Source organism: Populus trichocarpa, chromosome 10 (assembly GCF_000002775.5).
Source record: "Populus trichocarpa isolate Nisqually-1 chromosome 10, P.trichocarpa_v4.1, whole genome shotgun sequence".
Classification (NCBI taxonomy): domain Eukaryota; kingdom Viridiplantae; phylum Streptophyta; class Magnoliopsida; order Malpighiales; family Salicaceae; genus Populus; species Populus trichocarpa.
In genome coordinates, this window is record NC_037294.2 from 18,909,330 (window position 1) to 18,936,877 (window position 27,548).

Below are 27,548 nucleotides of genomic sequence, written 5' to 3' on the forward strand. Positions count from 1 at the left end.
TGCACTAACCCTCATTGCCGGTGCTTGTTCTGATTATGTTCTAATAAAAACCAATTATTAAAATTGCGATTTTGTTTCTAGTTATGAATGGGTGATAGGTGTATGCATCCATTAGAGTGCCTGATGATCTGCATCCACTTGGAGCTCAACAGAAGGTACCATCTATAAATAAGCACTAAAATGCAATAAAAATCAGAAGCAGCGAAAAATAGGAATGAAAACATCATATATTATCGCAACAAAAGGTTGGGGGATTGTACAAGGAAAATTCCTAGAATTCTAGAGTTCATAGAATCTGAATCTATATAAATTTGGAGGCAAAATGACGTCAAGTGAGGTGGGGCTCCTATTTCCCTGACCTTGGACTTGCTCCCACAAAATCATCACTAGTGCTTAATAGCGGTAGATACATAGTGTAGCAATTTAGTCAAATACAGCATGATGGTGTAGAGGATTCTATCAAGATTGTGTTTCAGCTAGCCAGTTTACAGTTACATCGTTGGATTCTTAGCACCAATTAACCAAGGTGCAACCCACCAAAACATTGGGGTTACACATGTTACACGCAGTCTCCAACATCTTTGGCTGGCCCAGCCCTATTTTCAATACAGCATCCAATATAGTATAATTAGCAACTCTGCTTGAGCAAATTGTCATGTTATTTAATAATTCTTGCTCATTGCTGCATTGATATATGGACACAATGTAATTAGCTAGAAACCTCCCAGGGTTAGGACCCAAAGGGATGTGTGCTATTTACTGGTGGATCGATTGATAATATATAGAAAGGCATTTATATAAGTATTAGAACGTGATTTAATGGATTTTTTAAAGGTGTAAACAAAGTGTGGTTGATCTACAAGGGAATATTAATTAATTGATAATTAGAGTGTTTTAAATTGGGTTAATCGTGTATATATATTTAACAAAGCTAGTGTCTTATGATTACCAGCGACAATATCCTTCCATGATCAATCAATCTCGACTAGAAAAAAGAAGAGCACATAAAGAACGGGTAATGGTTTGAGCTCACCGACTTTATATATAACATATCTCAATCAAATCGATATTATCCTGATTCATGGCTACAAATTAAGTTATACACAGTGCGAGTAAAGGAGAGGGTTAGGGAGCGCTAGTTTTGAAGGGAAGTCAAAAGGGTTTGGGTCCCCAGGCAAGGAGCATCCAATTCCTCGAGGGCTTAGAAAAAAAATCACACCTAGGGTTTTTCTTTCGGAAGTTACACATGTCCTTCATAAAATTTATGTAGTCCAAGAGGGTGACATTTGGGTTACATATTTCACGTTCGAAGACATTTTGTACATTCGTGTGTCCGAAAAATTATGACTTCCGAGCCCTAGGACCCCCTCTTCTTGTATTGTTTCCACTTCATATTCATTTGATTGAAGAATTTGACTCTTTCATTGTTAAGTTGAAAATCATCATTTCAAAAATCACGACCCCACTGCCAATCAATTACACAACTCAAAGTGTTAATTAGGCTAAACTTTCTCATAGATTCGGGAAACTTCTGAAATCTTGTTTTTTTTTTTTCTTATTCTAATGAATTAAAAAATTAACATAAAAATAACTTGCTGCTAATGCACCATTTGAATGATTATAACATTAATTGTAACTTATTATATAATTTTTATTAAAAAATAAATATCCTATATATATATAGCCAGTTGGTCTTTAGTTCATTAGTAATAGGTCTAATTCTTAACAAATATTAAAAATTACATTTGTTTGCATCTTTTGTAAGAGGTGTACTCCAAAGCTATCCCTCATCTTTGTTGTGATGGTAAGATTAACCTTTTATTATGATGTATTTTAAATCTAACTCTCCCTTTCTTCCAACACTGACAATTAATTTTTAATGTATACCCCCCCCAAAAAAAAATTAATCACTTGAATTTATGTATATGTTGATTCAATTGCTCTTCCACCAACTATTTTTACTAAATTTCTAATTACTGGAAACCTCTTTTATCACTATATATAGGAGCAATAATCTATAGTGATGCTTTAGCCTGATATGCTTGTCTTTATATAACGATATATTATGATGGAAAGTTGGAAACATATCTTAATTACTATATAGTAAGATTTCCTCAATTATGTTGCTGGCAGTCAAAAATTAACTTTCTATGTGATTTTCTTTTCAGACATCAGTTATTATCAATAGAGTAATCCAAATATTTATTTTGTGCGGTGGAACAGAAGATTTTGGATCATTTGTTATTCTATTGCTTTAACACTTAGCAATTATGAGCAAAATTCTTATAACGATGGGGAGTATTCTAGATAGACTCTAGATTTATTGATTTATCAATGATCGATTTTGAACTCGGATTTGGATTCTTTTTTTTTTGGACATAGCATTGAGTGTTTGACTCATAAAAAATAATTTTATTTTTAACACGATTTTATTTTTAACAATGTATAACTAGATTAGAATTTCAGTCTCTTTCTGATTTTGTATAAATTATCAGTTTGAATAAAGTATAATAAATCTAATTTTAATTGTACGTGTAACGATTTTATTGGTAGTGCAAATGATATTCAGGTGTGGACAAATACATATCATTAATTTAATTATTGTTTTCCTATTATGTTTCTTTCTATTTCATAATTTGTAACATAAACATTTTATTTTCTTGTAAACGGTTATTTAACTTTTCATAGGACATCTTCTAAATGACCATCTTTTAATTAATATACTTGAATATTAAAAAAAAAAAAAGCAGTTTCAAACCACTTCTACAGTTATCAAGTGATTGGCGTTTAGCAAAGCGGTTCAGGGTTTTAAAAAAATTATGTAGTCATGATATAATTTGCTCAGGCTCAGCCGAAGGAAAGAACATTAATATTACAAGCGATAACAATCCCAATCATACCCTGAAACAACAGCTCAACAGTGCGGTTCCTATTCATAAAGGAGAAGAATCAAAATAATTAACCTCAATAAAAAAGGATAAACCTTGAGCACTTATTTACAAACATCTAATCAACAAATATTTGATACCAGTAGGTATCAGAATATGCAACACTAGCTATACTAACGTGAACGTTTATGGAAAAAGGAAAGGATAACCATATCTAGAAAAGCTCAGTTACATGTGTTAGTGGTGGCGGTTCTATTTTAAAGTTATCCTTGTATTGATGCTTGAATGCGCGAGAGACGCATAAATGCTTGGTGTTAGAGAAAAAATGGGAACCTAATGCAGAAAGGTGTTGGGGCCATGTGACAAAAGGGATCAAATGGTAAGACATTACTAGAATGTTGGTGTCATGTGCTAAGAGGGATCACATAAAGACCCTTTATTTCAAAAATTAGGGCAAGTATAAAGGACTTTTTTAAGGTCTCATCACATGTGTATGATTCCTTTGCCTTTGGGACACTCAATTTGAGGCCCAAAGTGGTAAAAAGAAGTCCTTTAATATCATCTTCCACTGCCTTGGATTCTAATTAAAGTCCTCAAACCATGTGATTTGGACCTTGATCCAGGGCCACATGGCATACCACCATACCATAGATCGAGTGGTTTAGGACCTTTAACCCATGTTTCATAGCTTTTTAGAGATGGTTTAGGCAAGTAATTAATGTCAATAGGAGTTAGGTTAAGCCAGAAACTATTACAAACCTGCAGTTAATTGTTAGCGTTAATCGGAAGAAAAGGGTCAAACCTTTGAAAAGGTGAAATCAATTTGTTGGAAGCGTAAGGAAATGGGATAAATTCTTGCCAAAGCATTTATATGGGTAGAAATTAATTATATCATCTTCAATACAAGGGGCACTGTTTTATTTGCAATAGTTGCGAATAGCTAGCTTCCACTTGGTTATCACGTTGATGACGATGTATAATGAAAAGAATCAAAGCTTGTAGTTTGTAAGAGACAGAATGTACATATGCATGTAAATTAGCTGCAAGAGCAATTTTCCCTTCACCAAGAATTTCCGAAGTTGGTTTAAATTCTTTCAGCGAAAAATAAGGAGGAGTCAGCTCGTGATTGTGCAGAAGCTCCGGCAAAAAACCTCATCCCTTCGTTACAAAGGAGAGGTTAGAACCTCATACTTTCTGAGAGGAGGGGAATGTGATTACTAATCGAACTATGAACTCATTTGACACCTAAGACTTCACTTACATTGCTTGAAAACAACAAAAGATCTATTAAAGATCCGGTGCGGACATCTTCCTCAACACCCATATAAATTTATTGTCTCACATGTTTTTGAAAGAAGGAATAAATATCCAATATCCTTGATTTCAGGTTTGCCATATATCTTAAAGGAGTAGATGTGTATTTAATAAAATTAGCAAATCACATTCAGGACAACTGTAAGCAACAATAACAACAAGATATATACGCACCTCTCTTGGAGATTTTCTTGGAGCCAATGTCCATTTATTTCTTAGGAGCAAGTTGTATGTAGCCTTTTTAAGTTCAGATCCAATGACTTCATGCCGAGTTTCGGTTTTGGATTGCAAAGATTCATTTAGAATCTTAAATAATGAGTTTGATATTGAATTGGATTAACCAAACGGGGCTTGAAAATAAAAATTAAAAGAAAGAAGAAGATATAATTAAGAGATCGATCGGATAGAGTAGAGAGTTAGTCACAAAATACAATTTTGAAAAAGTCTCTTCTACAAATAATATGAGAGGAAAATTGATTTGTTAATAGTATAAACCATATATTCAGAGTCATGCAAACTTCCAATATCAATGAAACATGCATGTTCCAGCCAAAGGAAGACTAAGGGAACAAGGAGAAGCTGCTACTCGGTTGTACTTGGTTTTAAAAGAGAAATCAGACACAGACACGCACACAAGCATATAACTATGACTTACTTGATCTGTTGGTATTATAGAATTCTCTTTCTCGAGCCATGTTGAAGTTGCTGGTGTTGATGATGCACGAGAAGGGAGTGTGGAGCATCGCCACTGAAACCCGTTAATGCTATAGAAGCCACCAAAGGAGGAATCCAAAGGGATAGCATGATCCAAAATTATGGCCAGGGACACTCGGGATCAATGCGATCCCTTTGGATGCCTCCTCTAGTTGCAGTAGAAACATGGAAACTCCTCCGTAGAAGTCTCTCTCTCTCTCTCTCTCCTTCTATACTTGTATCATGGAGGAAAGTGGTTTGAGGGAAGCCTTGAGCCTTCAATATAAAAGAGAGCAAGTGCTCTAACAATGACTAATTATATTTTATTTTCTTTCCTTTTTTCTCCAGCTTCAAATGCTATTTTACTTTTGATTTATTTGTTTCTTTAGATTTAGCAAATCATCAGGAGATGTTTTAAAAAGATATTTATTTACTTGTAGACCCCATTTTCTTACAAATTAAACCACACACAGAGGAAAGGTTTTACCAGTAGTGGGTCATGATCCACCTCTTCTGAGAAATACCCCAACAAGTTGGGTGGCAATATTTATTCAGCTGTTTGCTTATTTTATCAAGGTTTGTGGTCCAATCCATGTTCCCTTTCTTACACCAACCTTTTTTATGCTTCTTTCACAAGGAATACATTCCCAATTTCCCATTACTTGTCCAAATATTTATGTCGACCCTTTTTTTTTGCAATATAAATATATTTATTGTCTCCATTAAGTGGTCCAATTGTATAGATGCTTACATATATAGGTCAATGATATGACCATATGATTGACTGAAAATTATTATTAGTGGATCCAAAGCATAACAAGCTAGCTGTAGGATTTAGTTTCATATCGGCGGGGTCAAAGATAGAAGTATAGAACACGTGACACGATCAGTAATTTGGTCTGACCAATTCAATAATTTCTCGCTTCACTAATAAATTAATAAGGTATCACTCAGCTTCCCAGATCGTATATATCCGATTATCCATAGAAAAAGAGTGTATTTTGCTCATTTCTCGGCATCTACATGTAGGTCTGTTCATTCAAGGGTAATCGTAATTAACTGTAAACTCGGAACCAAACTGGTCAGTGATCTTGAGTCTTATGACACACACACACACATCTAGGACACCAGCATCGATCAAATGAAGAATCAAACAAAAATAGCGTATGGGAGGTTGGTGTTGGTTATTTTTGTGATGAAAATTACTTCCACGTAAAAGGTTGAGTGAGTTTTAAGTTGTTTTTTTTTAACTGATAATGTTATACCTTTTTTTAATAATAAAAAAAACTTTTTCCGCTAAACATTGAATCAAGACTCAATTAAATCACACTATTAACTTTAAATATGATTAATTATACAGTTACCGTCTCCTTCACAATTTCAATAATGAAATTGCATTGATTAATTACCTCTGGTTTTTCAGTATACACACAAACACACGAGATCGAATAGACTCAGGGCTACGCAGAATGAGCTAGAGTAACCATCCTCCATCCTTCTTAGAATCTTAACCTGTAACCTTAGAGTGAATTGTTGAAAATCTCGAGTCTTTTATAGTCATTGGGTTGTTCAACTCCATCCCTTTGAAAACAGCACTATATATTTCTCATTAATTACAGTTTTTCTTCAATAAAAAGATTCTAATATTAGTTGAATATTCACACAAACATTATCTATTGGCATTTAGAGCAGTTGGATGCAAATAGTTCCGGATGAATGTAAGCCAATACATTTAAATACTAAAGGTGATTTCAAAAGGCAGACGCTATAATTTCATGACTTGATTGAGCTTGTTAATCCCACAACACATTACATTTCACCATATAATGGCCTTCTTAGGCACAATTAAATTTGTAATAAAACGCTGGAACAATGATGACTTTCGGTGAGAAGTCAAGGGGTGGACAATCACTGAAAAGAGGAGCTTCCAATATCATGACTATAATGCACACCAAAAAAACCCAATAATTAAGTTGGTAAGTGATAGATCGACGGGGAGAGAAATTTCATGTTTCGAAAACGTGTATGATGAATCACAATTGTGGGGGTGCCATAGGCCATTGTCTATCATTATTCACATCTCTATACTCCACGATTTATTTTGGTTTTCATATAGCAAAAATCATTGGCTTTCAACATGTCAAGTTTCTCACGTCATGTCTCTTTTTTTTTTCTTCTAGTGGGAACGATATGTTTATCAGAGAACATTTAAAATATTAGAACAGTTATAAAAAATTATTACGGATATTAAAAGCATCATATGCAATGTTAGTATGGCTATATATGTACACAAATCTTGAGACATCCATGGTTCGATGGAATTATGTAACTTACAAGATTTAAATCCTATTGAGATGGGATGGGAAGATTTGTGGAAATACAGGAAGGAACAATATTGTTTGATTAAACTATTTTCTAACCCTTGTATGTCCCGCAACATTTCATTTTGGCCGCTATATTTTAAAATTTTAAAATTTTCCAATATTTCCAAGTAAATTTCAGTTTTTTTGTTCACGAACATACAAAATCAAATAAATATAAAGCAATTAATCAAGTAATTGTCTTGCTTGGGACAGGAGTTGCAGAAAGATGCTATGCAATTTTGATTCTATGAAAGCTATCAGATTAGTTTCGGAAGCCCAGGTCGATTTTCATAAAAATTAATTAGAAATAGAAAAAAATTAAATTTTAAAAAACGCTTTTCATCAACGGGCCTTGGTCTCTCTTCTTCCTTGTAATAATAAAAAAATGTCTCCCTTCTTCCTTAATTCCTACACGCCATCTTTTTTCCAAGCTGATCATTTCTTGTTTGTTTGTAACTAGAAAGTGAGAGAATATAGTTCAATGCCGATGATTTCTTCCATCCATTTGTGCATGTAAATGCAGAACTGAAATTCCAATAATATTCTCCTTTCCTGCCATATACCAACACTAGAAATTAAAATTTTGAAATTAGGAAAAAGATGGTAGCTAGCTAGCGTTCTGCTACAACATCATGGCATCTCAACAAGCCATATTAGCCATTGGATACAAGGGCCACCGCAAAATTCCTCAGTTGACCCCTTTAGATTTTGATGTATGGTGCTAGATATTGTCCACACTCATGAAGCATAAATGGGCCACAAGCACAGTGCAGGCTTTCTATGGTGCTGTACAGACCCCACCCACCACATATTTTTACTCGCGCATCCATTATAGTGGGGTAAAAGTGGTTTGCTGATACTGTCTGATATGGTGATTTGAGAGTATAGGTTTTGGTTGCATCTTGGTCTGTATCCATCACAAGGGGTTCACCTCTGAGAACAAATGTCTCTTCTTTGCAGGACATACATTTTATATCCACCCAGTCCTTGCTACCCATCTGGTAGAGCATAAGGACCTTGGAAGAACCCTGCCAAAATGCTGCCTATATAGGCACATATCATAATCTTCCTCACATGGGTTTCACTTTGTGCCAACTTCCATACGCCTGATCAGTGTTACGATGGACTTTTCAGGTCAGTGGGTACTCGTGCTAACACTATTGTCCCCCAGTATTTCAGCCATTGACGTACGTCTGACTCCGATTGTGATATGATTTAGAAAAGGTAAGGGTGGTTTTGTTATTCAATAATTTAGAGTAATTACTTTTTTTATTAAAATCAAATCATCTTATTATTTTTTAAAAAAAAAAATTGGTATTGACTATACATGATTATAACCGGGTTAATCGAATTTCAAATTAATATGTCAAATTAACTAGATTTAACCGAGTAAATATCTTGTTTTTTTGTTCATCGGAATAAGCTAGTTGGAAGAAGTCAAGTTTATTATCTATAATTTCACCAGGTTTTATACTATCCCTCTGGTGGAGTAGTCACATGTATACAGTTATAAACTTTGTTGATGCATGGTGAATTGTACTTTTTTATCATTATCTTTCCCGTTTTCAGAATTTTTGGTTTATAGCTTTTGTATCATTTCGAAATTATCATTTCGAATTCGAGGTCCTACATTGGTTAAACTCTAGTTACGACTACAATATTTCTTCATCGGATCGATGCTTCAAGGCGCCGTTGGACCACAGCTGCTGGCATCATTCTTCTCTTTTCTTGAATCAATATTTAGCTGTGGACAAAACTAAATAATCATGGAGGTAGGTAACTAAATATCTGCGTATAAATGATATACTGTCATAGCTAGCTTCTCCGTCGTGTTTCATTTCCATGCTAGTCTACGAGTACTCAAACTTTTTAACCTGCAATGACCACACCCTTATCTTCCTGGTGTTTTGAACCGAAAGCAATGGTTTCAACTTTGAAGTGTAGATGGGTGCGATAACTTTAGGCTTTAGCAGTCTAGCGACTAGTTAGCTAATTTTGGGGACCAGATCTACATTGGTAGATTAAGCTAGCATTAATATTGCAGTAATTCATATTGTAGCTAAGCTAGGTAGGGAAAGAAATTTCTATGCGGCCTCTAATTTTAAAAGGATAAATTCTGAAAAACTTCTGTGGTAATATAGACATAGACATGATATGTTGGGTTGAAGAAGCCTGTGCTGAAGAAGCAAGAGGATAGTTGCCCCACATGAATGGCAAAGGGGGTGATTGTTGGGTTGTTGCCATTGCATGTGCAGCAAATGGACAGCACCAACCATTGACTATTGGCAGCCACCATTGTTGAAGAAGAAGAGGAGTTGGCAGCCACCTTCGTTGAAGAAGAGCTGGAGTTGGCAGCCACCTTTGTTGACAAAAGAACAAGTGGAGCAGCACCATTGTTGCCTATAAAAGGGCACCGTGAGAGAGCAAAATGCAAGAGAGATGAGAGTGGTGAGAATGTGAAGAGTATAGAGAGAAAGTGGAGAGCTGCAATGGCAGCAGCCTTGCTGCCATTGCAGCAGCTGCAAGTGCAGCAAGAGAGCTGGGAGTTGAGTTTGAGTGAAGTGATCCTCCTCCTCCATGTATTGTGTTGTAATCCTTTCTCTATCTCTAAATAATATGGACTCTCTCCCGTGGATGTAGGCGGTTTTGCCGAACCACGTAAAATATTGTGTCAGTGTGCTTTATCCCTCCTATGAGAAAATATCAGTACACCCCCGGTCCGCGCATGGGGGAGCCGGAATCCCCAACATGATATACATGTGACATCATAAAAGTTTAGATATATGTGGCCTTAAAATGTTCGATCCATGATTTCTTCATGAAATTAACATAAAATTTGGTAGCCTTATGAAATTAGATTTTCTTGGTGGTGATGGTGGCATTTCTACCGTAAAATAGTTTTAACTCAAGCTCGTTTGTTTTATTAAAAGTAATTTGTAAAATATAAGTTTTTAAATTTTTCTGTATTTGTTTAACATTAAAGAATTAATCAATAAAAAACATTTTCTAGTGAAAGAAAAAATTGACTTGATTTCTAGAAAAAATTGACTTGATTTCTAGAAAAATATTTTTATTTTATATCGAGTGAAAAACACTTTCTAGAAGTTGAGAAAAATTCAAAAATATCTTGTTATTTGTTGATTATATCAAATTTAATCCTTAATTTTTTATTACAATATTTGTTTTTTGATTTTTTTTTAATTTCATCCCTTAATCAGAATTTGATTTAATTTTATTTTTATATTAACTTTAGTCCTTATTTTTTTATTGTTATTTGGTTTTCTCTTATCTTTTTCTTAATTGAATTTTGTTATCTATCAAATCTTTATTTTTTTTGTTATTTATTTTATTTAAAATAATTTATAAAATTAAATTTTTTTTTCAATTTCATCATCCTTTAACTATTTTATCTATCAGATTTGGTTTCTATTCTTTTAATAAACATAAAAAAATAAATTAAAACATCAATAATTTTTAACTTATTTTTTTTATGATATAGTCAAATACTATGAAGTTTTTTCCAATTTATTTTCTATAGCACTACCAAACATCAAGAAATAATTTACTTTACAAGAATAAATTTTTTATAAAAATCATTTTTTAAAAATAAACTATTTTTCACCAGCAAACAAACTCATACGTAGAGTCATGAAACCCTAAAATATCACCATGTATTATAATGATCAGAATGATCGGCACCTCTCTAGCTAGCACTAGAGAATTTTCAATGTCACATGGATCCGATCCAATTAGGAGCGTCTCACCTAAAAGGAGAAGGACAATTCACCCAGTGCCAAGGACACACTATTACCCTACCGCTCTATGTCCTACTCCTAATTTGTTTGGAGCGGCTTTCATAGCTTCTAGTCAGGTGTGCATTAGAAGTAGGACATGGGCTGTCTCGGCTACCTGAGATTTGTTTGGTTGCCAACAAGACTTTCGATCTTTGAAGGTGACTTGTTATCGAAAAGCTTTTTCATGGATGTATAATATCAGTAATTTGTTTGGGGGCACAAGCTGCCATTGACATTTTTTCAGTTCGTGTTCTCTATAATCCAAATGATTTGTGGGTTTGAGAAATTTGTAGTGGGTTAGCAAGTGCAGCTGACTTCAACTAATAGATGGACACTGCTTGTATTGATTTTTCTAAGAAAACTTGACCGAATTCATATATATGGATAAACATTGCTTGTTTTGAACCCAAAACGTTAAACTATTAGATTATGTAGGCACCTCGCTCTCTCCACTCATATCCTATATGAAATATTCTAGCTCTCGTATCTAACTACCGCACTTGAAAAATTGTTACGCACGTAGATCCAATCAGATGATCGGTATTATGATGAGCGGAACCCGCAAGAATTAGCATAGGTGGGAGGCTTGAGGAGGATAGATTTGTGAATCTCAAACCCTTGTCATTGATTTCAGGTTTTCTCATGCCTTGAGATTAATTAGTACTATTAACAATGTGCAAATCTGAGTCACCTCGGAGATCGAATATCACATAAATGCCAGACCCCATTCTGCCGTCATACAAGCACTGGAGGGGCATTCATTTCCTTCCATAAAAGGCGATAATTGGCGCTTTGATGGACTTCATCTTGGGTGTATATGCGTGGTCCTGTTGGGTTTGCAATTTCCGCAGAGAGAACTCGGTCCATGCACTTTGGTTGGTTGGAGAGCATGCACATCTCTTTTTGTTACTGTTTGCCGTTCCTTCTTCTCTCTATTGCCTGGTTTAGCCAAAGCAAACCCTCTTTGCCTTTTGATCTTGTTGCTTCATCTTTAACAAGATATATTTTCTTCCATGCCGCATGAGGTCTGTACGTGCAAAGATGAACAAAGAATTTTAGAGTGAAAATAAAGCATCCAGTCAAATAAGATTTTTTTATATATATCACCATGGCGTGACAATATTGCCTGGGTTAACTTTTAACTCGTAAATGTAATTAAATAATAGGTAAAAAAAATTAAACCATGCATGGAACTAATAATCCCATGTTGTTACATAAGTCATTTGTAGATCAAAATTTTAAGTGCCTGGGTGATATCCAACCAGCTGCTCCAAAATAATTTACCTCTTTCAAAATGAAGATGATCGATCGATGCAATCAGTCTAGCCACACATTTTTGGTAATTATATATATATATATTCTCGTGAACTTACTAATTATTATACACACACCGTACCAGATGAAGCAAAGTTGTTGTTGTAGTAACATGGCATGTGCCACCCAGCCTGCAGCTGAAGCCATTCGATTGCTATTACACTTCCATCAATCCTTGAAAAGCCATGAGTACTGTCTTCATCCTTTTTTCTTTTATGTTTTTGCCTAAGCTGAAGAAAAAAAACGCCATCCACGATTCTTTTCCTTTACTCTTGTAATTATACTTGGTTTTCATGGCTAGTTGATTTTAATTAGTTTCGTTGTCTATTAATATTATCCAGCTCGAACTGTTTTTAAATGTGATATCGACTTGTTGCTGATCTCCTTAATTTCATTCCAAAGTTCCCTGGCAACTAAATAGAACTGGCCGTTTCTCTAATTTTCATTCCAAAATCTGCTCAAACTACCATGGCATTTACAGTCGGTTATTTCTATATATATTCATTTTCTATTCGTATATATTGAGTAAGAAATTTATATATTTATATTTTATATATTTATCATGTTTCTTTAGAGTATTCATATAAGTTTTCATTATTCAAATATTATTTAGTATTCAACAAATTATAAGTGTATATATATATATGTGTGTGTGTGTGTGTGTGTGTGTGTGTGTGTGTGTGTGTGTGTGTTATGTTAATACAAAGATATTTATATTTTATATTTGATTAAAAAAAATATAATTATTCTTCATATATATCTATATAATACAAATATATATTTACGATTTAAGTTTGAATTGAATTTAAATCAGATTTAATAATATTTATATTTTATTCATTATGTTAAATAACTATTATATATATATAAACCCTACATGTTCGGGTCAGTATTACTTGAGTTCAGATTAAATTTTTCATTTTTTTTTTTTTTTGCAATTCAAAACCTCAGTAATTGATATCTTGCAACGTTCTCTCTCTCTCTCTCTATTATATACTTTTGTAAGAATATATATATATATATATATATATATATATATATATATATATATATATAGGTGAAAATGGATTTTCTATGCCAGTACCATATGTATATTAATTGTTCACGACAAAGTAGATGCGATAGCTAGCTCATGTCGTGACCACAGAAAACTTTCATGAATAGTGTCAGCATTTCTTTTGTTGTTGGCATGTATTCTTACAAAAGTTTCTAATTTAGGCAGTTGGTTAATAATCTGAGCATCTTCCATTAATTAATTAATAATGAAACATGGGAATGCAATCTAACGGAAAGAATAAAACTTGGTAAGTAGTTTTTACACGTCAATTTTTTGTAATTCTTTCCCTTCAAAATGAAAGAGACTTCCACAGCTTGATGTCTGAGAATTTAAGCTAACCATGATAAGATGGTCACTCATGTAAAGATGAAGAATTTTGAATTCAAAAGCATATTACTCAGCATTTCACAATCGATTAAACCTTAGCAAATGGGAATATGAAGAAAAAATACCAATTAAATTGCCCCATGTATTATTTTTATTTTATTTTTACATGAAAGAATAAAATAAAATAAATATAAATGACATGAAAAATAAATTGACTTTTATATATTTCTTGGCCAGTAAAAAATTAATATATGAGATAAAGATATTTAAGATATCTTCTGAGCTTAAATTTCTTTACTAAGGATATTTTCATCATATTATGTGCATTTTAATTGCTTATTATTATTCTTATATGTTTTTTAAAATACCAAATTACCCTAGCTTAAATTACAACAACAAAAAAACTATATGAAAATACAAAAATTTAAATTTTATTATTTCAATGATATTTTAGTCATTTTATTGTGTATTCAATATAAAAAAAAGACTCATTTTTTCCTGTATAATTTGAAAATAATAAATAGGCTATGTAAAAAAAATTTAATACTCTTATAATTCAATATAAAGTTTTTTTTTGGTGAAAAGAAAAAAGAACCATTACAGTTAACAACATAAAATTCTCTGCAGCTATAGTGTTTCCCGTATATCAATTAGCTCTTTTTAATTCCTAGAGACGAGAAAGAAAGGCTACCTCCATTGATCTATTTCAATCCGAAACTTATATATATATATATATATATATATATAAAACTAAACCTTCCATTTTCCTTGCCAGCCAGAAAAAGAGGGAGAAAGAAGAATGTTATAGGCTCAAACTTATAGCTCAAACTCTAAAGCCCAATATAAACAATACAACACGTGGAAACCCTGGGCCATTCCAAAGTCCATTTGAGCACCTACCTTATCAAGCGGAAGATAAGGGCAAAGTCGTCACAGACCTTCTGCTTTCTAATTTTTCAAAAACTCTCCAAATTGTCAAGGCGGTTCCTTAGGCCTACCATATAACAGAATCTGGTCTCACCAAAATCACCATTACCATTCACTTTTTTACACATAAAACCTGGCTTATACTCCAGCGAGTCCATCAAAAGTAGAAGGGCAGACACGTAACTAGACTGATCACTCCCGGGTCCACTTCCATCCCATTACTCCACCCAACTGCTACAAGTCAACGAAAGTCAAAACACTACAGAACAGAAAATTCCAAACGGCGCCACTTTATCTGCTCTAAAAGGTCGACACGTCGACGTTTTAGAGGGACATATCAGTAATTCGAAGGAAACCCTTGTCCATAACCGGAAAAAAGGAATCCGAAACATCAGCCCCAATGTTTACTGTTCACGTTTTGCAGTTAGGCAGGTCGGTATTTCACAACAAAAAGAAGGAACCTTGTTTTTTCTAGAGAGAGAAACGCAGGAAAACAGAAACCGCAAAAATGCAAAATCAAACTGAAAACAACAATGATGCAATGAGACTAACAGAAGGGGAGAGAGAGAATCAGATGGATTCGCCGACAGGTGGAGATGGTGGAGATGGTGGAGCTGAGTCAGGTGAGCTCGGTGGCGGAAGTGGTGGAAGCGGAGGGACAAATGGTAAAGTGAAAGGACCGTGGTCACCAGAGGAAGATGCGGTACTGAGTCAACTAGTGAGTAAGTTTGGAGCGAGGAATTGGAGTTTGATAGCACGAGGAATACCGGGGAGGTCTGGGAAATCTTGTAGGCTTAGATGGTGTAATCAGCTTGATCCTTGCCTCAAGCGCAAACCTTTCACTGGTATAATTCCAAAATCTAGCAACTCCATTCACTGTTTCCTTTATCTCTTTTTGTTTTTTCATGGGTTTCGGGGTTTTTTTTCTTCTTGTTGATTTTTCTGTTTTTTTCTTTTAATGTTGATTGTAGTTTTTTTTTAGTCTTTTGTTAAATGTTGGGAATTTGGACCGTACTCGAACTTGTCAGTTGTTTCGATTGTTTATTTAATTTTTTTTCCATTTAAATTTGTTTTTTTTTTCACGTGGATTGATAAATTCTTTATAGGGGTTTTGACATTATGATTGATTTGTAAATTTTAAGCTTGTTTCAGTAGAGCAGTTGTTGTGTGAAAGAGTGGATTTGAAAATTCCTGATGCCGAGCATGGATATTTTGTTTATTGTTGGGTTGTTAGATTGAGTTTCTAATATCTTTGAACATTGAGATCGGGCTGTATGCATTCAAGTTTAATGTTTGATTTCAAAGGTGGTGGTCTTGGAGGGTAAAGCTTGGTTGGGGGGGGGGGGGGGGGGGGTTATCATAGGTTAAATGATTGTCGACTTGGCAATCAAGTTGAGGACATGTAGGTTGATGCAATGGCGGGTGCAATTGGGTGTTAGAACACTCAAAATCTGTTGTAAACTCTGCTAAGCACGCTTTACATAGGTAGTTGATTATGCCCATCTGTTCTATCTACCATTTTATTTGTCAATACGTCGTCCAAATAGATAAACTAGAAAAGTGTAGTCGTGTACAAGTGAAGTGTGAATTTGTCATGGATCACTAGTTGTGATGGCATGGTTATGGTCTTGCTCTCCTAATCATTATAAAGATGGTCCGTTTTCTTTTTAATTAAAATTGTTTTGCTTTCCTACTAGTTGTGATGTTTTGTTTTCTGTGGCTTCTTCTCAGCTGTTGTTATTCATGGCCTGCAAAAGATGCCTGATTTCAGTGTGTAAATTATTTGAACGCAATGGTCCAGTCATTTAAAGGCTCAATGGTAAAAGCAAAGGGATACTTTTAAGTCGATCGAGGTGTCTGAGATTACAAAACATTTTAAATAATCATGTTCAAGTAAGCTCCAGTTTTGGTATTCCCATTTCTAGGAGATGCCAATTTCTTGATGATGTTGTTTTACACAACTTGCATTTGTTAAGTTTACAGATGAATAACGTAACATAATGTGACAGGATGTTCTGGTGAATACAATTGAATTTCTCTTATACTTTATTTTGTCATTCCAAAGTCTTGCTGCATGTTGACATGGCGCTTAAGTTTTTCCTTATTAAGGATGTCAGGAGATAAACAATTTATGGGATTACCATTTTGGTATTAAATCGGGAATTTAGCTGGAGTAGGATAAGATAGCACCAAACAGGATGTAGCCTGGAATTTGTATCTTGGGGAAACTGTTCATAATCCTGGCAATCAATTGTAGTCTTCTGGAGGAGTTCAGGATTATTCTGAAGAAGAATTTTACCTAAGCACATTTCTTATTAGTATTTGCTGTTTAGCCACGTTAGATACAAATTGACGCCACAGGACACTTCCATGCACAAGCACGTTCACATGCTTCTGGTGGGCAATAGTTGATCCCCAGGTGATGTGTCTATATGATGATGTCACAGGTTCACAGCATGTGTGAGACACTTGAACTTCAAAGGATAGAATGAATATACTAATCTATGGTAACATAACAAAAATAACATTCAGCTAACCTTTAGTATAGAAGAAAGATTTCTTTAGCTAATCTATTCTTGAATTTGTATCTTGGGGAAACTGTTCATAATCCTGGTAATCAATTGTAGTTTTCTGGAGGAGTTCAGGATTATTTTGAAGAAGAATTTTACCTAAGCACATTTCTTATTAGTATTCGTTGTTTAGCCATGTTAGATCTGAATTGACGCCACAGGACACTTCTATGCACAATCATGTTCGCACGCATCTGGTGGGTAATAGTTGATCCCCAGGTGACGTGTCTATACAATGATGTCACAGGTTCACAGCATGTGTGAGACACTTGAACTTCAAAGGATAGAATGAATATACTAATCTATGGTAACATAACACAAATAACATTCAGCTAACCTTTAGGATAGAAGAAAGATTTCTTTAGCTAATCTATTCTTGAATTTGTATCTTGGGGAAACTGTTCATAATCCTGGTAATCAATTGTAGTCTTCTGGAGGAGTTCAGGATTATTTTGAAGAAGAATTTTACCTAAGCACATTTCTTATTAGTATTCGCTGTTTAGCCATGTTAGATCTGAATTGACGCCACAGGACACTTCTATGCACAAGCATGTTCACACGCTTCTGGTGGGCAATAGTTGATCCCCAGGTGACGTGTCTATACAATGATGTCACAGGTTCACAGCATGTGTGAGACACTTGAACTTCAAAGGATAGAATGAATATACTAATCTATGGCAACACAAATAACATTCAGCTAACCTTTAGGGTAGAAGAAAGATTTCTTTACCTAATCTATTCTTGCATTGTGCTTTCATGCATGCAAGGATAATTATGCAAATTCCCAACTCTCATTTGCAATTACACTCTTTCCAAACTGGAAGTGATTAGTTTTTTATTAGTTTTTTAAAATGATGGTAAGTTATTCTTATTCCCCTAAACTTTTGTGTTGGTTGCACAATAATCGTTGTGTTCCTAATCAGTACAGTTGTACCTAAGATTTTCCACACAATGAAACTTTAGTCCCTCTGTACAATTATTCCCCACTAAAGTATGCTTCACAAGAACACTATTGTGTAGGTTGTAGAAACAAGACTTGAGTTTAACCGTATTAAAACCTCAGAGACTTGAAAGAGCACCTTAAAATTGTTGAATTTCTAACATTTAGGTCTGTCCAACTTGTCCTTCTTTCAAAACTCGTCGCAAGGGTGGAAGCTTACAGGCTTGCTCAATTAGAAAGGTGCAGGTGTAAGTGTATGGTAGGAATCTCTGAATGCTCTCCCAAGGAACTTTGTCAGTGGGATGATAACTGCGTGATGACATTTTGGGCACTCTTGATGTTCTTTGTTCATGTTTTTATAATCAAGCTCAATAATAACTCACTGCAGAGCTCCATGTTGCGAAGTAACTTATTCATGTGAAGTTTGGATTTCCTTTTTTCTTTTGTGTGTAATTTGCAAATTTTAACCTTCATATGCTGGCCATTGGTACAGATGAAGAAGATCGCATTATAATTGCAGCTCACGCAAAGCATGGAAACAAATGGGCAGCGATTGCGAGGCTCTTGCCAGGTAGAACTGATAATTCAATCAAGAATCATTGGAACTCTACTCTGAGGCGCCGATGGGCAGATCTGGTAAGGTTGAAACCAGGAACCAGTGATGTGATGGAAGATGGCAGCAATGAAAGAACAAGGGCATCGTCAGAAGAAACTCTTTCAGTTTGTGATGTCAATTCATCCTTGCCCCTGGAAGTAAGAGATGTCACAATGGACGATCAACCCAGCCAGCATGAAGACAAAGCTCAAACAGACAACATTCCTCAAACAAATGAGGTCAATTTTGCATCGGAACCAAATGGAAATCCCACCCTTCCTCGTCCTGTGGCACGTGTTAGTGCATTTAAAGTTTATAATCCCCTCAACGATCCAAAATTGGGTTCTGGGCTTACAAGAACAATTCCAACTCATGGCTGTTTGGTTCAAACACCCAAACCAGACTCGGGATCTTGCAAAATCCTTGAAGATGTTCATTGTGAGCCCATAGTTCCTTCACGATGTGGGTATGGTTGCTGTGCAACGCCAAGTGGGGGTCATCCTCCAAGCACCTTGTTGGGGCCTGAGTTTGTTGAATATGAGGAGCCTCCTCCTTTCTCAAGTCAAGAATTAATCTCAATTGCTACAGATTTGAACAATATTGCATGGATCAAGAGTGGTCTTGAGAATAGCAGCACTGGGATACCTAGCAATGCTGCAAGCTACAGAATGTCTCAAGGGACTTCTGTTGGCTCACAAATGGGAATGTCTGAGCAGAATTTAAGAAATGGTCATATGCATTTTGAGGAGGGAAGAAACAAATTGATGAGCACAATGGCAGGTACAATATCAACCCAGATGCCTGCTTGACCTTTGGCAATGGATGCTGAAATGGAGACCAAACCTGTTACTGATTTCCTCCTGCGACACTGCTTTATTGTAGGATGGTATAGGTCAAATTAATTCAGTTGTCATCAATTATTTGCTTTTTATAGAAGTTAAGAAATGATTTCACGTGGAGGTTCTTCATTCCTGGCGAAGAGATGATGTCATTATTTATACAGCCACAAATATGTTTCTGGAAAATGTATTCAAGACTTGACGTAGTAGAAGAATGAAACTGGATTGTATCCGCCATTACGTGCTTAAGCTTTCTCAGTCATGATGCTTTCTTATGCGTGATCTTTAGGTCCATGGCCATTAGAGTTACAGGCCATAAAGCTTTGCTCTCTTCCTCGTCCTGTGGCACACGTTAGTCCATTAAAACAATTACTTGTGCAAGCAAGACTTTGTTTTTTAGGCAAAGTCGATGGATAATAACTCCTCTTTGGCTGCGTAACTGGTCACAGGAATGAAAAATCCACATGATTCCTTTCAATAAGCTGCGGTGTATGGGTCCTAATTTAGCAATAGATTTCGTGTGCGTTTTGATAATACAATGCGAAAGGTGTTTTCCATTGGTTCTGGTATATCATGGGTGTGTTTTATAATGTGGTAGTTATTGTTTAAAGTATTTTTTACTTGAAAATATATTAAAATAATATTTTTTTTATTTTTTAAAAATTATTTTTGATATTAGCACTTCAAAATGATCCGAAAACACCAAAAAAATATTAATTTCAAGTAAAGAAAAAAAATTAAAATTTTTTTCAAAAGCGTTTTTGAAACGTAAAAACAAACAGGGCCTGAACAGATCAAGACTTTTTATCGACAAAAGTGTGACAGTAAACCCGCAACTTCCTGCATCCGTGTCTTTGATTCTTAGAGGGTCTTTGAAAATATAGTACTGGTTACGATTCAAAGTATTTTTCATTAAAAAATATATTAAAATAATTGGTTGGGATCTCTCAAAAATTGGTTGGGATCTTTTCTTTTATTATTGTGTTATGCGCTCCATCATGGGCAGCCCAATTTTTTTTTTAATGATGAAAAATACACTAAGGTGATGAAAGTATTTCTAAAAAAAATAAGACTCGGGTCATTAACTTGATCAAGTTTAATAAGCTTGGGTTATTTAAATTACACAAACAAAAAAAATACAGTAATAATAAATAAACTAAAAAAAAACGAGACTTAAAAAAAAACTATGAAGTTCATTGAAAGTCAATTGAATATTAACATGAAGCTCAATTATTAAACAACTTGACGTTAAATGATGAAACTGAAAAAAAATGATGGAAAAAAACCTAAGTCAACTCGTTAACCCTATGACCAGATACAAAATTGGGATAACTCCACGGAAAGAAAAGTGAAAGAAAAAAATAGAAAGACCAATTCCCAATAAATCAAATGTAAAGGGAAGAAATTGAAAAGAAAATCAATTTTAAATATAACCTAAAAAATATCAAAGTCAACCCATGCTAACCTTTAAAATTCGTAACCCAGTCATGAGTCTGAGACAACTCCTATGGAAGGAAAACTCTAAAAAATAAATAGCAAAATTCTAAATTAACAAAATGCTAAGGGATGAAAGAAACAAAACAAAACAAAATAAAATAAGATCCAAGACAAAAGAAATGGTGATAAAAGGAATGAGGCTAAATTTGATATAAAAATAATTTGAAATCAAATGTTGAAGGATGAAATTGAAAAAAAAATCAATTAGAAAAACAAAAACAAAAAAAATTAAAAAACAAGGACCAAATTTGATATTAAGAAAATAAAAATCAATTAAAAAAGATAAAAATAAAATAAATAATAATTAAAAAAATAATAATTAAATTAAATAAAAAATAAATAAAAGAACGTCTTTATATGTTGTCAAGGAAAAAAAAGAGAAAATATAAGGATAAAAAAGTACACGAGCCCAACTCTGCTTCTCTCAATACACAAATGACATCTATAGAAAAGGGCAGTGAAGTGCTTCAACCCTGACAAATAGCATTTAGGGCTCGATTGAGAATGCAGCCGCAACTGCGTTTTTAAAAAATTTTAAAATTCTTTTTTTTATTAAAATTTAATATGGTTTAAATGTTTTGGATTGTTTTGATGTGCTGATATCAAAAATAATTTTTAAAAAATAAAAAAAATTATTGGCATGCATTTTGACACGAAAAGTTATTTAAAAAGCACCCACAACCACACTGTCAAACACGTTCTTAAAAGCGGGGTGGCTCCACATACGATGCTCAAAGAGTGCGGGCAACACTCACTAGCAACTTATTTTTGGTAGTAATAATATTAATGAATGTTAAGAGAACAAACAACTCAGTTCAACATATTAACCATTAAAAAAAACCAATTAGAAATTACAATTAAGCCTTTGGAGGCAAGCTTCATAAAAATTTCTTTCAGGAATAATTTGCTATTTACATCGTGCTTCAAAATGTAAAAAGAATAAATAACTTTTTATAACCTTTTTAACCATTTTGCTTGTAAAGATAGTAAAGTCTCTGCAATATACATACTAGACTAGTATTCATGGTATGTTGTAGGTCAATATTATTTTTTCAGTAAAATATTTAGGTGTTATAGGCACATTTTAAAAAAAAAGAAATTCAATAACTCGTGTTATAGCCCTGACTAGTTAAATAAGTTGGTTTTATTTGAATTTCATGGAAAAAAAAGGCAAAACAATCATGATAACATGAGAAAAAACCCTTTATCTAATAGGAAAAAGACAAATCATTTACCCGTTTGAATTTAATGAGTTTGTCTATTAAAATTAATTTGCAATAGAAATTGATACGTATATAAAATTTATTGAATGAAATAAAGGAAAAAAAAATATTATGCGAGGCTGCACATATATAAAAAATATTAAAAAAATCACAAATAAATCTTACTAATCTCTTAAAAAATTAAACACACCCAATACAATAAAAAATAATTGCTATTTAAAAAAAAAGGCTAAAAAAGCCAAAAACAATCACAAAAAAAGATGTATTAATTAAAAAATAAAAAATAAAAAATAAAATTATTTAAAAAAAACATGTAAAAAAAGTATTAATTAAAAAAATATATTTTTTTAAAAAATAAGGTCAGGTGTTGTTGGGCCTGGTAAACCAAGTCAAGTGCCTAGCTAAACAAGCAAAGGCTCGCGTGCGGGCCTTAATAATTTTTATTGAGTTAAAAGTATAGATGACTTGGTGTATGCTCTAATTGTTTGAAAAAAAAAAACGATGTATCATATGGAGCTCCCTAAAATCTGTCAATTAGTAGGCTGGAAAAAAACAAGGTTGTTGTTTTTTTTCACTAAAAAACCTATTTTCAACCCATTTTGACCCAAAAATACAGAAAACATAATAGAAACCTTGTTGAACCAATCCATAACCTTTAAAAACACAAAAAAACAGCCATAAAACCTGAAACTAAAAATCTTTTTGAGCTTGTGTATGTTCTTGTTAGCGTTTTCAAGGCAAAACAACACCTAATCTCAACCTCCTTCATTATATGAAACCATTTGATACAAAAATAGATCGTTTTGGTGGTCGAAATCTTCGTCATCGATAACTTTCTCTTTCAAAGTTGGAATCGAGCGACCCCCTATCTCTCCTCCACCAAAAAAGGACTAAAAAAAGAAAATAAAATTTGGTATCAAAATTGATTTTTTGACAATTAGAGGGACCAATTAACATAATAACTAAAAAGATGGAGGACTAAAATAAACTTTACAAACCAATTTAAAAGGCGCCGTCTATTTTATCATTTTTTTCATTTTAGTTCTCTATATTTTAATTCAATCCTCCCTCGAAAAAATTATATGCAATTGAGTTATAATTCAAGCTAAAAATGCTTAATTATATAAAATAAAAGTCTAAGATTAAATTAAAAAATTTAAAAAATTTCACAAAATTATCCTTCACGAACCTATTAAAACTTCTAAAGGAAAAATAGTTGTTATACTTTGAATTTTTTTATTAAAAAATTGAATCGTTCCTATCAATCATATAACGCCTAATAAATCCTATTAAAATGACCAAATTAACCCCAACACAACTTATTATATTTATTATCACAGGGGTAGAATAATAATTATACTATTCTTGTTTACATTGCAATATGCCTCGGTGTGCAATGAATTCCCAACCCAATTAACTTATTTTTTAGGGAATATTTGGGAATGTAATAATAATTATGATTTAAAATGTTTTTTATTTAGAAATATGTTAAAATAATATTTTTATTTTTAAAAAATTATTTTTAATATTAGCATATCAAAATAATTAAAAAAAATATAAAAAAATAATTTTAAATAATATTTTTCAAATTAAAAAAAAATATAATTTTAACCACGTTACAGTACACTGTCTTCATCTAATCCTCAACAGCTCCACCGGCAGCCTCCTACACGGCTACACTATACCACATTTGACCAAATAGTAAACTTAAGACAGTGGATAATTACGTCAGGTATCTAAAATGGCGAAAACATCATTTACAATCATGGAGCAGCAGCTGATCTGCAGAACTCTCCTTTTCATAAAAGACAAGACACTCATATAAGAGCACATGATAACTGGAAAGTCCACACTACCCTCACCGCATCATAACTTGTATAGAAAAGCATGGGCAATATTGACCTCTTGAGAGCTTAAAGCAGACACACCTCATCAAAATCAGAGTGTGTCCAGGTTCACGAGGCATATTTCAACGCCAATCAGATAAAAGCACTAAGGAGGACAATTGAAATCTTCTTTTGACACCTACATGAGCCCATGCTGTCTTCGGACAAAAAAAAAACTATTATATCGAGAAAATTAAAAATAAATAATTAAAAATATTGAATTGAGAAAAAAATTAATTAAATTGATTATAAGTTTGAAATGAAAAAAATCAAATGAATTGAACTCAAAAAAAAAAAAACTGAAAAAAACTATGCTAAACTAGAAAAACCGATCCAAACCAGTTTGAACCTATTTTTTTTTAAATAAACAAAACCGAACTGAAACCGATCTATTTAAACCGTTTCGGTTCGATTTCAATTTTTTTTAAAAAAAATTAATTTAATTATTTTTTTAATAAAAACCAAATCCAATAATTCATCACCCTTCCTGGCTAAAGAAAAACAACAGTTTTTGATAGGTCACTTCAACATCAAATCATCTTCTAAATCCCTTCTTGCCTTTGTAATTTCTCTCCTCTCAGCCATTTTAGCTCCCCATGTTGTTCTCTGAACCAACTCTGCCAGTCATGCAAATAAACAATGAAAGCACACAACCACAAGATCACAATATTAAGAAGAGAAGCTAGCAAAAACCTTCCAATAGCATTCCCTGTACTCGCTGATTGACACTGCATTCTGTCCATAATACCTTTCACTCTCTTTCTCTTTACAACAGGTTCTGTTCAAAACTGACTGACACGCACCAGAGGGGGGGAGACAGATAGATAGCACCTAACACTGTCCAGTGCCAAGTTGTTGAAAAAGTCTTGGGAATTATTCACACTTTTGTCTTTGCGTACCATAGGTTTTGGAGCTTAAATAGAGAGCTTCTTTACCTTTGGCAGGCATTGATGATCTCTGCCTCACAAAGCCATTACATGAAGATTCGCCAACTGGGTTTTAAAAATGGAAACTTTACAAAAACCCCAGGTTGTTGTTGATGATGTTGATGTTCTAGATGAAAGTAGTCACCACCACCACCAGCAGTCAGACGATGAAGGGCAAAGAAGGTCTTCAAGCCAGTCTGGTTCTTGCAGTGAGATTGTGAAGGAGAGGGGATCTTCTGTGTCAGAGGTGGATCTGGAGTATGGGGCACCAGAGATAAAGTTACATTTGGCTAAAGTTGAGAGGGACTGCAGGATTTGTCATTTGAGCTTGGATGCAGGGAGTCTGGAGGGTGGATTGCCTATTGAACTGGGTTGTTCTTGCAAGAATGATTTGGCTGCTGCTCATAAGCAATGTGCAGAGGCTTGGTTCAAAATTAAGGGAAACAAGTAAGTAGATAAAGAAAGTACAAAACTGATCTTTTTGATGTGTTACTCCATATCTTTTGGTTCTTAGCATTTCTCAGTTTAGATGTTGTGCTCTTAATGCCACACTACAAAAAAATATAGTAAAATGTAGTCCTGCAAATGATTTTTGACATGTGTATGGAGATGCCTATTTGTTGATTCTTGGGATTTTTTAGTTTTTTTTTCCAGGTAAATAATTATGATGAAGTGTTAAGGTCTTGATCTTGGCATTACTAGTTTGTCCGGGGTTTTTACAACTTGTTAGTCAACTAAGCCAACGATGGGATTACTAAATGGGTGTCATATATGGGTTCAAATCTTGTTTCAGATGGTCATTTGCCTAAAGTTGGTGCTTTTGGAATCTATAGGTGGAGATACATGCTGATTGTTTTTGTGAATACACAAGCTTTGAGGGAATTTTTGGTGAAAACACCAGCGAGAATCGCCGAGCTTGATGCTAATGGGGACGTAATTTAGAATGAACATATAATCCTTTAAGAAATATTTAATATTATATATAAATATGTTAAACAAAATAGTGTATTAAATTTCATGAAATTGTCTGTAGGTTGTTTTTAGTGAGATTATTTACAATGATTATTCATATCTGTGTTAATTTAGAAAATTATCTCTACTAATTTCTTGAAAGTTGTTAGCTCATAATATAGTCTTCCCTTGTAAAAATTGTTGTGCTCATCATATATGGACGATAACATTGCCAATAGCTATTTCCTGTCTTTATCTTGTGTTTACCATATGGAATGTATTCCTTCCTAAAATTGTATTGATTTTAGTTTAGATAGATTGTCATAGTATTCACATAAACCATGTGAATTGTGTTGGTTACAATTTAAGATCAATTGTTTTGGTGATATTTCTTTAAAAAATCTGATTGCAGAACCTGTGAGATTTGTGGATCAATTGCACGAAATGTTGCTGGTGCAAATGAAACTGGGTCGGCAGAGCAGTGGAACCAGGCCAGTGATGTTGCCGTGACAGCAGCACCACCCGTGCAACCCGCTGATACACGGAACTTCTGGCAGGGCCACCGGTTCTTGAATTTCCTCCTAGCATGTATGGTCTTTGCCTTTGTTATCTCCTGGCTGTTTCACTTCAATGTACCCTCTTAATCTTGTAAGAGGTATTTCTTGTCTCCTGGATTTGACGATGGAAGAGAAGGAGACGAGCATCAAGGTCTGAGCTCTGCCGCAGGTACCATCCTGTACCAATTGTACGATCTGTTTTCCCATAAAGTAAGCGATTCCCTTATCTGCTTGCTGTCGATAGTAGTATTAGAGCTTGAACACTCTGATTTGTGTTGTATTATTGTCGATTTTATTCACACAATCAAGTGGAGCACCATCCTATGTTGTGAGTTTGATTTTCTTTCAGCATTTATATTACGATGCTAGTGTTCTCAGCACATCCTCTCGACTTTCTCTGCTTTCTGTCTGTCAATCCATCTTGGATTGAAAAACTTGATAGCCGCACCATTCAAGTTATGTCAGCTGTAAACAACACATCAATATCTGCTTTTTAGCATCATTTGGAGGTTTCTTGTGCCATCTCGATTTCTTATATCTATTTATAATTAAGGGGCTGGATGATATTAGGGCCATGGCGAGGGGGGCCCCATGGAATTACTCCATTCTTGAACCTTGAAAGGATTGGAAAGGTCTAATGAGGCCAATACATTTTTCACGCGGTGACTTCGTTAGACTAAATTAATTGTGCGTGACAGCCTTTTTTCTACTCGATCCATCTACACATATCATCAGTCAGGGCCCCTCGGTCGGGCGTCACTCTTGCTAAAAAGACGAGAGAATTCCCCAAAGGGATTGCTGTGCTGTGTAACCTCATTCCTAGACAAGGGAAAAACATAAAATTAAGGGATCTATCTCACAATAGGTGTGCCAAGAGGGCTGGCAAT

The 27,548-nt window shown here is 34.0% G+C and overlaps 2 protein-coding genes and 1 long non-coding RNA gene across 3 annotated transcripts; 2 read left to right on the forward strand and 1 right to left on the reverse strand.

Annotated features, from left to right (window-relative positions):
* Nucleotides 1–211: 211 nt before the first annotated feature.
* On the reverse strand, nucleotides 212–5,360 carry LOC7458099 (uncharacterized). The gene is made up of 2 exons (XR_002984136.2): nucleotides 4,858–5,360; nucleotides 212–2,929 (listed from the first exon to the last, which is right to left on the reverse strand). It is a non-coding gene; the product is annotated as an uncharacterized LOC7458099 (long non-coding RNA).
* A 9,714-nt stretch (nucleotides 5,361–15,074) lies between these two features.
* Nucleotides 15,075–19,896, forward strand: LOC7458100 (transcription factor MYB1). Its single transcript, XM_002315147.4, has 2 exons — nucleotides 15,075–15,522; nucleotides 18,681–19,896. Exons 1-2 carry the CDS (start codon nucleotides 15,186–15,188, stop codon nucleotides 19,589–19,591), a joined length of 1,248 nt encoding a protein of 415 aa, XP_002315183.3. The 5' UTR covers nucleotides 15,075–15,185; the 3' UTR covers nucleotides 19,592–19,896.
* Nucleotides 19,897–24,728: 4,832 nt separating this feature from the next.
* LOC7490354 (uncharacterized) lies at nucleotides 24,729–27,041 on the forward strand. The gene is made up of 2 exons (XM_002315149.4): nucleotides 24,729–25,600; nucleotides 26,517–27,041. The coding sequence occupies exons 1-2, from the start codon at nucleotides 25,233–25,235 to the stop codon at nucleotides 26,746–26,748; spliced, it is 600 nt and encodes a 199-aa protein (XP_002315185.2). The 5' UTR covers nucleotides 24,729–25,232; the 3' UTR covers nucleotides 26,749–27,041.
* The last annotated feature ends 507 nt before the right edge of the window (nucleotides 27,042–27,548 follow it).